Here is a 13,636-nt window from a genome sequence, read left to right on the forward strand (position 1 = left end):
GTGTAAACTTTAAAAACAATTCCGATAAGCAATGGGGGAATGACGCGTCGCTTACTGTAATCAACGCTTGCCGAAAATATTTTACAATTCAATGGAGCTGTTCATTTGAAGCATTCCATTAATTAAGAACATTCAGAAAATGCTGATTGAATCCATTTTATTTTGTCTTTTTACATGGGCATTTTGTATAGCTGACAGGACAGATAAGCTTCGTTTATGTTAAACCGAACATCCAACTTCGTCCGCGTGGAATTCAGTTTTTCACAAATGCTGCGGGAACCATGGGTTTTTTCGAGATGAAAAGTAGCCTATGTCAACAAGTCCAAAGGAGGAAGCTCGAAAACCTAGGTCATATAATGCGAAACTCCAAATATGACCTGCTCCAGCTTATTATCCAGAAAGATAAAGGGGAAACGAAGGCCTGGTCGTAGACATACATCTTGGCTCAAGAACTTACGCCAATGGTTTAATATGAGTACCAGATCACTCTTTCGGGCAGCAGGACCTCCGATAGAAGATGGCACTATCAGAAGAAGTGTAAATCCAGAGTAAAACCGCTATCCAGAGTAAATTCAAACCGTTTCAATAGTAGCGGCATTAAAAGTAACAAATATCCATACAAACTTTCACGTTTATAACATTAGTAGGATGTTGTTGCCAGTGATGATGAAAATATGCAAGGGGAAACCGCGGGGCGCCTGCTAGTTATGAATATATATTTCTAAAGAGACGGGTTTCGCAGACTACCTTAAGTCACAAATAAATTAATTTCATGTCAACTATTTGATAATATGAATTAGTGAATAGAATTCTATTTGAATTACCTTTGATTTGAATACAACGACAGTGAAGTCTCCGTAATTAATTCCAAGTGGACTTTGTATTGAATTTGATAAGGACACTGTCAGACGACCCATCTAAAGTTAACAAATGGAATCGTAAGGAACTTGTGATCGTACTTACAATACTGTATTTCCTTGCATATTATAGAAAATTTCGTTTTATGTTTTTACCCGCGATGAAATCCTGTACTTACCTGCCAATAAAGCAATTTGACCAGCCCACTATTGGCTGTATCGTATGATCCAAATTTAGTGACAGGATAGTTTAATTTAGAGAACGGCTTTACTTATTTAATAATTCTTGGTGATTCTAAGTAAAATAGTTTATATTTAGACATTTAAGATGACACGAAGTTTAGGTACAAAGATTTTGCAAAAAAACTTCAACAGATTGACTGGCTGACATTCGCAAAGACAGTAATTTTTACTTAAAAAGAGCGGAAATTTTATAAAAACCTTTGATTTTCTATTTGGAACTTGATTTTTTTTATAACAGCTACTGAACAATCAGCGTATCTAGTTATTAGATATTGTATGTATTTTATTGGATAGGGGAGGAATGTACGATGAAATTTCGTTTGGGAAGGTTTTGGGTTTTTACGCGACTAACGTTAGAGAATAAACGTTTTTCTTCAGCGGCGTGTGTACGTATTACATACACACGCTGAAGAAAAACTTTGACGTTCCGTAACGTTGATGTTGACGTGTTGACGCCTTGGAACTTCAACACATTTTTTTAAGGGAATTTGCCATACGTTTGTTTTATAAATGAAAATATTCCTCTCCCCTCCTAATACCCGGAAAAGACTATGTTAGGAGTGGGTATAACAATAGTCGAGCTGGTGGGGATCAAAGCTCAGGGGCTTCAAATTCTACTACGTTAAAAAAATACGTTTAAATATTATTGCTTTAAAATGTAACGAAAAATAAAATTTTATGAATGTCTACTTGCGCCCTAATACCAGAAATCACCTAAAACATCTTCGCCTGTTTAATTTCTACAGGTCCGTGTACTCAATTGAATTAATCAGTTAAATCAACGAAAATTTTCACTCAAAAGGTCTTTGAATATCGCGATTTCTAAGACTTCTAATCTTGGTTCACTTGTGAATACCGTTCATGAAAATTGTTATAATATAGTAAACATAAAAGCATTAATTTATGTTGCTATAAAATAACTAAAGCTTATGTTTTTTAGCAGTAATAGAGTTTTATTTAACAGGGCTCGTCCGAGAACGAAACATTTTTGCTTCTTCATCATTCAACACGAAATATCAAAAATCTCTTTACGTACAAAGTTGAAAATTAGGTAGTTTATGGTTAGTAGACGTCCGCTTATAGCCCAGTGGATATGACCTCTGCCTCCGATTCCAGAGGGTGTGGGTTCGAATCCGGTTCGGGGGATGCACATCCAACTTTATAGTTGTGAGCATTTTAAGAAATTAAATATCACGTGTCTCAAACGGTGAAAGAAAACATCGTAATTAAACCTGCATACCAGAGAATTTCTTAATTCTATGCGTGTGTGAAGTCTGCCAATCCGCATTGGGGCAGCGTGGTGAACTATTGGCCTTACCCCTCTCATTCTGAGAGGAGACTAAAGCTCAGCAGTGAGCCGTATATGGGTTGATAACGTAGACGACCGCTTACGGATCCGAGACCTAGTCCTGGTCTGATCTAACTGTGAACCTCATAAAAAGGCTCAAAGTCACTCAGTAGGTGCTGGAGTGATCGAATCAGATATGAGCAGATCCGCAGAAGAACCAAAGTTACTGACATAGCTCAGCGAGTCGCAAAGCTGAAGTGGCAATGGGCAGGGCACATAGTTCGAAGAGCCGATGGACGTTGGGGTCTCAAGATGCTGGAATGGCAACGGAAAGCACGGTATTTGTGAACCCCCATTTGGTGGACCAAGGACATCAAGCGTGTTGCAGGGATCCACTGGATACTAGCGGCTCGAGACCGTTTTGTTTGAAAGTCCATGCTAGAGGCCTCTGCATGGAGTAACACCCTAACTAACAGCCGATAGACGTCCACTGCTGGACATATCCAGCAGTGGACGTCTATCGGCTGCTATTGATGATGGTGATGAGATTGAATATTGCAAAAGAAGGCCAAAAGAATGTCTGGCTGGTGGGAGGATTCAGCCGTGGCTAGTTTCCACCCTACCGGCAGTGACGTGCCGCCAAGCGATTAAGCGTTCCGGTACGATGTCGTGTAGAAACCGAAAGGGATGTGGATTTCAAAGCATCATCACTTACCATCAGGTGAGATTGTAGTCAAGGGCTAACTTGTAAAGAAAAAAAAAGTCACGGGCTCTCTCATTTGTTCATTATTACAACCTTTGTATTTGTTGAATAATGAATCATCAACATCCTCAAGGCAAACGTGCTTTACTATTAGTTTCTTCATAGGTTTTATAACAAACATCTTATCTTGATCACTTCGGGATCTGTTAAACTAAAAAAAGTAAGTGAAAATGTATCTCTGATTTCTGCACATTAGCGGAATGACACTTTTCAAAATAGCCCACTTTATGTGTTATTATTGTGGACAGAGTACAACTATTCCAACAGTTTAGCCACAGCCTAAAAATTGTTCACATTTCAGTAATACAGGAGAACAGTTTGATCGGAGTTATGTACGGGATATGTTTAGTCTGTGGGTGGGATTTCATTCCGAGCGAAAACCACAGACTATCATTTGTTTTTATGGGATACCGTTGGCCGCTGGTTATTGTTATTACAATGGTTTGGGAATAGCTCGCTGTGCTTACTCAATGCACTTATCAAGGCACGTACGGCTAGTTTTCACGCCATTCCTACTGTTTTTCGTATTGTTATAAAAAAAATTAATTATAATAACAATTTATAAGTAAGTCCTAAGTATGCTCCTTTACAATATTTGTATCCTAAGTATCTTAGACGAGTATTATTCAATGTTATATAAGTGGTTCATTTGATACTTTGTTATCTATTTTCTTCATAACCCCTGAAACAATCATTACCAAATTTTTCTTTTTTCTTGAAATATTATCATTATTTGCAAAGACTGTGCTAGGACTACAATAGTCCAAGGAGCGGGAATCAAACCTAAACTCTCTCAGGTTTAAGTCTGTACGCAGTATTTTTTATGCTTGCTTTTCGTGTAATTTTTCTTGATTTTAGTCTAAGTAGTATCTTAGTATGAAATTATACCATTCTATTTTTTTTATTAAGATAGAATGAAATATATACAAAAATACTTGCCCACGTGGAATGGTGGCAAGAATACTGGCTGCATTTCCGCGCTGGACAGCCAGGCTGATCCTTTGCGCAAAAAATGAGATAGCTCTTTTGTCACCAATCAAGGCAACTAGCCTTTCTATTAAATATAATTTCAAACTAAAATAGGTAATGATACCTAAGTACGAGCCGTGATAGCCCAGTGGATATCACCTCTGCCTCCAATTCCGGAGGGTGTGGGTTCGAATCCGGTCCGGGGCATGCACCTCCAACTTTTCAATTGTGTGCATTTTAAGAAATAAAAAATATCACGTGTCTCAATTGGTGAAGGAAAACATCGTGAGGAAACCTGCATACCAGAGAATTATCTTAATACTCTGCGTGTGTGAAGTCTGCCAATCCGCATTGGGCCAGCGTGGTGGATATTGGCCTTACCCCTCTCATTCTGAGAGGAGACTCGAGCTCAGCATTGAGCCGGATATGGGTTGATGACGACGACGACCTAAGTACAGTACAGTACAGTATATTTTTTTACTTGCTTTTAAACGATGAAATGCTTCAAAAAATATGGCGTGCAATAAAAAAAATGCTAATATTTTAAAAGCATCACCACAAAAAGTTGAACGTTGATGATCGGTGGCCATTAGGAAACCAATTTGGAAGATTCCGCCCGCTAACCCATATTTCAAAATGAGTATTTTATTGGCAATGAATTATTATTGTGCAATTTTGTAGCAACCGGGCAATTAGAGAAATGGGTTTCGATTTTTGCCCCAACACATGCGAAAAGATCTACGTATACACTAAAGGCAAATAAAACGCAACTTTAATTGTAACACCACACAGTCCTTATTCCGTTTTCCCCGGAAAATCCAACGCTTAAAAATATCTTGCGGAATAGAAGTAAGGCGTTGCATACTTAATACGGATAATTGCAGTGAATCAGTTCAAAATTACGTACAGGAAATAACAAAACAAGGCGCAAAAGATTAATTAACAGGATTGGATAATAAGTGAGTGGTGTGTAATAGAGGTATAATCACGTGGAAAATACTTTCATAATATTTTTATTATTCGTTGTTAAAATATTAAGAGGTAAAATTAATAGTATCTTTAGAGGACAAAGAAGAGTTATTCAGAATAATATCGTTATTAAATCTGTGGAAAGAGCCGTGATATAGTGGATATGACCTCTGTCTCCGATTCCGTGTGGGTTCGTATCCGGTCCGGGTCATGCACCTTCAACTTTTCAGTTGTGTGCATTTTAAGAAATTAAATATCACGTGTCTCAAACGGTGAAATAAAACATCGTGAGGAAACCTGCATACCAGAGAATTTTCTTAATTCTCTGTATGTGTGAAGTCTGCCAATCCGCATGGGGCCAGAGTGGTGGACTGTTGGCCTAACCCCCAATCATTATTAGAGGAGACTCGACTTGAGCTCAGCAGTGAGCCGAATATGAGTCTATAATGATGATCTGTGGAAAAACCACAACTAACGACTAAACTCAACGAACGTTGGGTAGATTTTTGTCACTTCATATAATATATTCTTCTTACTCGTATCGCGATATGTCAAAGTAGGTATGCTTATTTATTCAATATCTACACTCTGTTTCGGCACCCTTTTCTTATTTCTATTATTGTTTAGTTTTAAACACAAAAAATAAATATTTTAGGTTATAATCAGGGCCTTAGGTTATATTATTTTGTACGACAGTATAATGGGAGTACATCGTAAAGTTGCGCTAACTATATGATGTCATTGCGTTGTCATCCGTCGCAACGCATCCAAGCGCGTCGTACATGAAAACGCACGAGTATTCCGCACAATGCATTATAGTCACGGGGGACGTTGTCACACACGGCCATCCACAGACTGCACTACCTAATTACGCGCCCTCATTTGAATATTATTCACGCCATCGTTAAACTGCCCAATTAATCGAAAGGTACGCATTAAACCGCAAACGTTCAACGAATTTTGCATCCTAATTAAGTGTCGCCGATTCCTAATTCAAACTTAATTGTTAATTTGGAACACAAATAGAAATCGTCGATCCGTTTTGTTTGATTATTTGTTTTCAATAATTCCCAGTTGATTGTGCACTTGAGTTAATACAATGATTTTGGTTTAGAGCACGAAGTCTATGATGTTTCATTTATAATACTCTGATATGCTATTGCTACGGCTTATCCCACACTAGCGCAGTCGAAGCGTCGCGACGCGTCGTGTTTTTCATTTATAGCATTTTCATCTATATTTTCCCCTTTTTGAGGGACAAAGTTACAAATTTTAATTCAATCTTCGATGCACAACGACAAGCTCCTTCCTGCTACGATGCTTCGCAACGCTTTGAAGATGAAAAATCGACGCTGCGCGACGCTTCGTCGTTGCACGAGTGTGAGTTGAGTTAATTTATTTGAGGTGTAGAATCTTGAATGAACTTTCATTTAATGCATTATGTAAAAGTGTGCCCTTAATTTATAAATTTTCACAATTCACATTTGCACACACTTGTACAGAATAGAATATACATTTGAAATAAACACAATAAATCGTTTTCACTCTCACAGTCTAGTCGTTCAACAATAAAGAATAGAAAAAATGGAAAAGTTCACAAAAACCATAGGAGCTAGAACAGAGTTCGACGAAATAAGTGCAGTCGCTTTAGCATTGCAAAGGATTTTCGGTCAGCAAGTCCTAGATCCAGAATGGACTTGGAAAAAATACTTCATATACCATATATCCAACCTAACATTATTCGTTTACGTATTCTTTGGGACATTAGAATGTCTTAAGACCACAAACGACATGGAACTTGCAGCTGAAGCGTCTTACACTTTGATAATGATAGCAATATTCCCCATCAAAATGCTGCTTTTTATTAAAAACAGATTTACTTTCAGAAAGCTTTATCTTACAGCTAAAACTACTCTAGTTGATGTCATAAAAGCTGATACTTCTGTGAATATAAAAAATGTTTTTAAAACTGCACGAAAGATTGTCTTTTGTTTGTTCTTATTTGTATTGGTCCCGATATCTATATATGAAGTAACGACATTATGGTACTATATCAATGGGAAAAGACCATTGCTGTCTAGATCTACGGTGACCTTGATGCCTATGACCACACCATACTATGAGATTGCTTGGATTCTTCATACAATATTCTTGATCGAAGTATCAACAACTATAATTTTGGACTTGTGGTTCGTTTTGCTTATTTATTTCCTGTCTCTTGCGTGCGATAGTATAACAAGAAGTCTCAAGATACCTTCAAAGGGTGGCAACGAGAGTATTGAAGCATACGCAAAACGATTGAACGATAATCTACGTAACTTTTATAAAATACATGTAGAACAAGCACAGTAAGTACATTTTTTCCTCAAACAAAGACTCTCTTAGGTTTAATTTTGAGTTGCCATTTTTTTTCTCTACTTGTGTTTTGCAATCATTTGCTAGACTGCAAACAGGTGATTTGTGTGAGTTTAGGGCTCAGAAAATTAAAGCATCAAGTTGCTTATAACCAAAATAATGCTAAAAACTGAATAACTTTACTGATATTATATTTTATTGAGTATGTCGATGTGGGTGAGTTATTAGATCTGTCTGCTCGTGTCGTCATGAGCTGAGTACGAAGTGTTCCGTGAGTTAGGTGGCGATATCTTTTAAAAACATCAAGATGTGCGTGTCGTTTATTTGTTGTTTGTCTGTGTCAGTTAACGATCTCTGAGAAAGCTAGAAGCGGTAGCTTGAAGGTTAATTCAGTTGAGGAGTTGAGTTTGATAGTGAGTTAGTGAATTGTGTAAGTAAGTCACTAGTCAGTTATCGACAGCCATTGCATTATTAGTTACTTGTCTAGGATGCAACACGAGCGGAGAAGGGGAGTACTAGTTAACTGTTGAAGAAGTCTTAAACCCTACTACTATAGGTTGCAAGTACGAGATTCCGGTCGTGGTTGACTCCCTCCCTTATTATTATTAGTTTTTCCTGGTTTCCATCTGATAGTGTTAGTGGTGGTTTAGCCTGTAATATTTAATATTCTCCGAAAAGTAGGTTTAAAGACTGTTTCTTGTTTTTTACAGGTACATGAATTTACTAAGCAGCATGTACAAATGGTTAGGCTTTGTGCCTCTATGCAACGCAGCGATGTGCACTTGCGTTATTTTGCTTCTAATGAGCAAAGTATGAATATCCTTTACACATGTTTTAGTCTAACACAAAGTGCTTTAATTGTTACATAACTTCGTTCGTTCGTTGTTATAGAAATTATATACGAGTATTTGAAAAAAAAGCTTGATTTTTCAATGTACGTCAAAATAGCTCTCTTTTTATGTAGCAATTACAGCGTCCATACAGCTTTTCAGGCAACTAATGAAAGTATTTTGCAATTTTAGGAAATTAATTGGAAATTCGCTCCCCACGTGTTGCCGATGTTTGCAGAGATTTTTGCTTACAACTGGTTCGGCGAACAGATTAAAACAAAGGTAGTTTTATACGTATGAAATATTTGTTATTTTTTGTTGAATTTTTGTTTTCTTTTTTTTCTATGGCAAGTTAGCCCTTGACTGTTATCTCACCTGATGTTATATGAGGATGCAGTCTAATATGGAAGGTATGGAGAATGAAAGCGGTTTTTTTTTCTTTCATTTATTTATTAGTCTTTTTTTTTTAATTTTAATAATATAGGTACCAGTAGGTATCTTATTATGGGAAAATTAAGCCCGTTTGTTATTTCAGTGTATTTTCAACCACCGACATAAAAAGAGAGGTGTTACAAGTTATACTTTTCTGTCTATGTGTCTGTGTTTCTGTAAGTCTAAATGTGGCGTTGTAGCTTTAAGACTAATGATGCGTATTTTTTTCTTTAAAAGATACACATTACATAATAAAGATAGTAATGATGAAAATTCGATAACCCGTTCCGCGGATATTGACGTTTATTATGACGGAAGATTTTTTGTTATTCTGACTAAATTCATGAGTGTTGGGGATTTTTAAAATTGTGATAATTGTTTTAGGCTCAAAATCTACGTCTCGCTCTTATGAACTACGATTGGACGTGCATGGAGTTAAGGGACAAGAAGAATTACTTAATTATTATGACGTATATGAAGAAGACGTTTGGTATCAACACAGCAGTTGGCAACGATTTGTCTTTAATCACTATGACCGCTGTAAGAATTTTGGATAACTTAAAATCAGTCATCATCATCATTAATAACCAATATTCGGCTCACTGCTGAGCTCGAGTCTCCTCTCAGAATGGGAGGGTGTAGGTCAATTGCCTACCACACGCGGATTGGCAGAGAATTGACAAAAATTTTCTGGCATATCCTCACGATGTTTTTCCTTCACCGTTTGAGACACAAGATATTTTAAATTTTTTAAAATGCACATAACTGAAAAGTTGGAGGTGCATGAATCGTAGGCTGAGGTCAAATCCACTGAGCTATCACGGCTCAACAAAAACAGTAGGTAGTAAATAATTATAGTACTGTATCTCCAAGATCATGTTGACCTTAGTTATATTTAAACAATCAGTCTGATATCGTTATCAGGGTCGCCATTCCAGCACCTTAAAACCCCAACGTCCATCGGCTCTTTGAACTATGTGGCCTGCCCACTGCCACTTCTTCGCGACTCGCTGAGCTGTATCAGTCACTTTGGTTCGTCTGTGGATCTTCTAATTTCTGATTCGATCACGCAGAGAAACTCCGAGCATAACTCGCTCCATCACCCGTCGCATCGACACTGATGGATTTGGAAGACCACACAAGAGGCGTATGTCCAGCAGTGGACGTCCATCGGCTGTTAATGATGATAATAACGACACTACTACGAGTAGGCGGACTTAGAGTGGTAATGTTTGAATTTTCAACAATTAGATACGCTTAGATATCATTCAACAAATTTTATTAAAATAAATAAATATATTCTTATATTTTATTTTGTTTTCAGGTACTGAAAATTAGCTACAAAGCATTCACCGTATTGAAAACTGTGTCTAATTAAAACAGATTCTACAATTATAAAATTATCATTAATGTTTTAAATTAATTGCACATTTTGCACAGGCTTTTTAAATACAATAGGCATAGGCAAATTCTGAGTCAACAATAATGAAAAAATTAATTAAAAACCTAATTTAATGTCATGATTGTTGTTGTTCTTGTGTTGCTTTGATTTATCTTTTTTTTTTCAACAAATTACAAGTTGACCCTTGGCGGTGAATTCCCCTGATGTTTAATGACAATACAGTCTAAGATGGTATTCTACCCATACCTTGTTTTTTGAAGGTCATATGCCACGTCATCAAACACAGGGAGTGTAGCCAAGTGGCAAGTCGATTCTCGTTCTACGATCGCAAACGCTTAAAAAAATAAATAATGTATTATAATGACTTTTGCTATCGACAGGTCACGTAAACAAGTTATCGATCGGTTCTGTTATTTCCATACATTTTGTTGGTTTTCGAAGCGTTTAGCGTTTGTAGAAAGAGAATCGACGTGCCACGTGGCTACCGGCCCAGGAAAGCTTAATCGCTTGACGATCCATCATTGCCGATAGGGATCACGACCGATGCGTATAACCACATCAGACCTGAGCCAATTTAGAGGTTCAAGAACACGAAGATATGATACGTTCTTACTAAAAATTTCAAGTAAATAAAAGTTTGTAAAAAAGTAAAATAAACATAACGTTAAACTCTCGGCAGATGCATTATTAAAATTGTATTTCATTCATTAAAAAAACCTTATTTAAACCAGGAAATAAACCGAGAATATTGCAACCCAATTTCAATAAAAAATGATTATTAAAAAAGTGTTATTCACACGAGATATTTTAAATTGAGGCAAATAAATATTTTTCATTTCACTACAGAGAGTCGCGTCGGCGGGTTGTCTACACGGTGTAATTAATTTATTTCGCTGTCCGATGCTATTCTGTGATATAATATGAATTTTTACTTTGTCCACACAAAGTTTTATGGCAGCGGAATTATTGTCCGGGAGCTAGTGGAAAAATTTAGTTTTCTTCTTTGTCATCACGTGATAAGACCATTGAGGCCGCCCGCTTTTCACTCGGGGCATTCGAGACTCATCTTCCCACAATCGAAAGGGTCCCCTATTTCTTGCCAGATCACCAACTGATAACCAATAATAAAGATTCTGATTGATATAAAGATAACTTCTGATAATATACAGGGTGCTGGGATGTATTTCCTATAATTCTGGGGTTATATTATTTACCGAGAATTAATTAAAAATTAAAAATATATATATTTGAGTTACAGTGTATGAAAACATAAAAAAAATGTTTTTAGTTACAAAAATATTAGTTATTAATTGATTATGAAACACGGCTAAAACTCACGTGTTATTAGGTCGGAGTATGCCCGACTAGTTTTGAACCCATACGGGGCCCTTAGTCATGAGCTGATTCTTACATGGCGGCACGATCCAAACTGCGAAGGGCCTGCGCGACGCGCTGCTGCACGCATTAGCCGTGTTTCATAATCAATTAATATGAATAACACTCACGATAGCTTAAATTCTAAAATATTAGTTATGCAGTTCGGCTCCTATTAGTGGACTCATCAACACCATGAAGTTATGGGAAATACTCCCGAGCACCCCGTATAATGCTTCTATACATATATTAAAGTCTACGACCGTAGTCTCTGTGGTATATGTGGCTTTGTCACATTGCTTCTGTTCTTTAAAAGAGAATCAGTTGGTTGGTCCATCACATAGATCACTTTTTTTGTATAAGGGAAGCTGGTATGCCTATACCGACTTCCCTTAAACCAAAAAAGCCTAGGAACGGATAGGACGGGATACTTATTACCTCACCGGGAGACGTGTGTAAAGAATTTTATGCTGTCAAAAAATATGTATAACGTTTCAAAACGTCTATTTATTGAACTACATTATTAGAAAGCTTTTAATTTTACGAGTTTTTTCTTTCTTACAGTATGTATAAAAATACATCGCTAATAATCTCGCTTATAGTAAAAATTGCTTGAACAATAGCAATAAGATTAATTTTTATTTATATTGCTTACATCAGACAGGTGATTGGGCAACGAAAATAGAGAAATTCCGTAACGACATTCAAAAAGTCCCAATAATCTGGCTTTTTCTATAGTAAAAGCTTTGCTTAATTTACTGACATAAAGTTTACTGGGGCAACTAATTTTATCTAATTCTAATAAAGTCATCTGTTAGTTTCCACTGGCTCCTAAGCTACATTTTTACAGTGTTTATTTTTCGGCGGAAATACGTTCATTTTGCATGCAACGGGAAAATAAAAAATGTAAAGGCCCGCGCAGAGTAATGGTGTTATAAATATTGGTGCATACTACAGTAATGAAATTGTGCGTCGACCGGCGCTGCAGTGGCGGTGGCGAAATTTTGCCTAATATGAGAGTGAATAATTGATTTATTTTGATCTTCTTTGCAAAAAACTGAAGAATTCAAGCGCCAATGCCGATGAAGCAATTAAAAGACGTACTTTAACAACAAAAAGGGCTTTGTTGACATGCGCGCTTCGCACTCTGCACGGCTATTCTCTAAATGTTCTGTTCAATTCGCAAGTGCGAGTTTCGAATATCGCTATCTTTCTCATTTTATAGTATCGTGTTAAACAGAGAGAGAGAGGTGAATTCGAAACTCGCACTGTGAGTTATAAAAATATCGTTACAGAATAGCCTAGCTGATAAAATCGACATATTTTCTTGTACTCTGAGCGAACTCAGAAGGATTATTGATTGGTGTAATTACTACTCATATAGCTGCATATATTTAGGTAAATAAAATAAAGTTTAAGTATAAATAACTTCCGTTGCTTAGCTTACTAAGCGCCTAAATGAAATTAAGACAATTGGACGCCTTTGTTCGCTTCAGGTTCAGCCAGCTAGTACCATATCTAATAGTATGAATATCATTTGAAATAGCAGCATTTAAAAGGGCTTCCAATCTCATAAAACATTTTGAGAAATCTTGAAAACTTTATTTACAAGCGACGGGTTATTTTTAACCGAAGGTTGCCTGGAAGAAATCGCTACTTAGCGATAAGGCCGCCTTTTTGTATACTGATCTCTTCCTAATTTATTTTTATTTCACTTGTATTTGTCTTTGTGGTGTGCAAATAAAGTATATCTATCTATCTATCTATTTTTGATTACGATCTATAACAGTTCCACTTTCAAGTTCGAACCTTGAAAAAAAGAGAAGACCTTGAAGTCTGAAACTAGAATACTGAATCGTCGAACCTAATAGAAATCAGGGGCAAGGCTGGAAGCCTTAATTTTTAAATGAGTTTTGACGTTTGACATTTTGTGAATAAAGGGCACTTGGAATTAATTATGAAGTCCTTGGGGACGCGGCTATTCAAATCTCGGCCGATTCAAATTAATTACTATTCACGACATGAAATTAATTTCTCTATGATTTGGCATTAATTTGAATTAATTAACGTTATAAATAACAATCCTACTAATATTATAAACGCGAAAGTTTGTATGGATGTTCGTTACTCTTTAACGCCGCAACTACTGAACCG

General features: G+C 36.6%; 1 protein-coding gene across 1 annotated transcript; it reads left to right on the forward strand.

Moving 5' to 3' along the window:
• The first annotated feature begins 6,673 nt into the window (after positions 1 to 6,673).
• Positions 6,674 to 10,216, forward strand: LOC112046262 (uncharacterized). Its single transcript, XM_024082857.2, has 5 exons — positions 6,674 to 7,437; positions 8,155 to 8,254; positions 8,467 to 8,556; positions 9,091 to 9,246; positions 10,031 to 10,216. The coding sequence occupies exons 1-5, from the start codon at positions 6,674 to 6,676 to the stop codon at positions 10,082 to 10,084; spliced, it is 1,164 nt and encodes a 387-aa protein (XP_023938625.2). The 3' UTR covers positions 10,085 to 10,216.
• The last annotated feature ends 3,420 nt before the right edge of the window (positions 10,217 to 13,636 follow it).

The sequence above is a fragment of the Bicyclus anynana genome, chromosome 12, assembly GCF_947172395.1.
Source record: "Bicyclus anynana chromosome 12, ilBicAnyn1.1, whole genome shotgun sequence".
Taxonomy (NCBI): domain Eukaryota; kingdom Metazoa; phylum Arthropoda; class Insecta; order Lepidoptera; family Nymphalidae; genus Bicyclus; species Bicyclus anynana.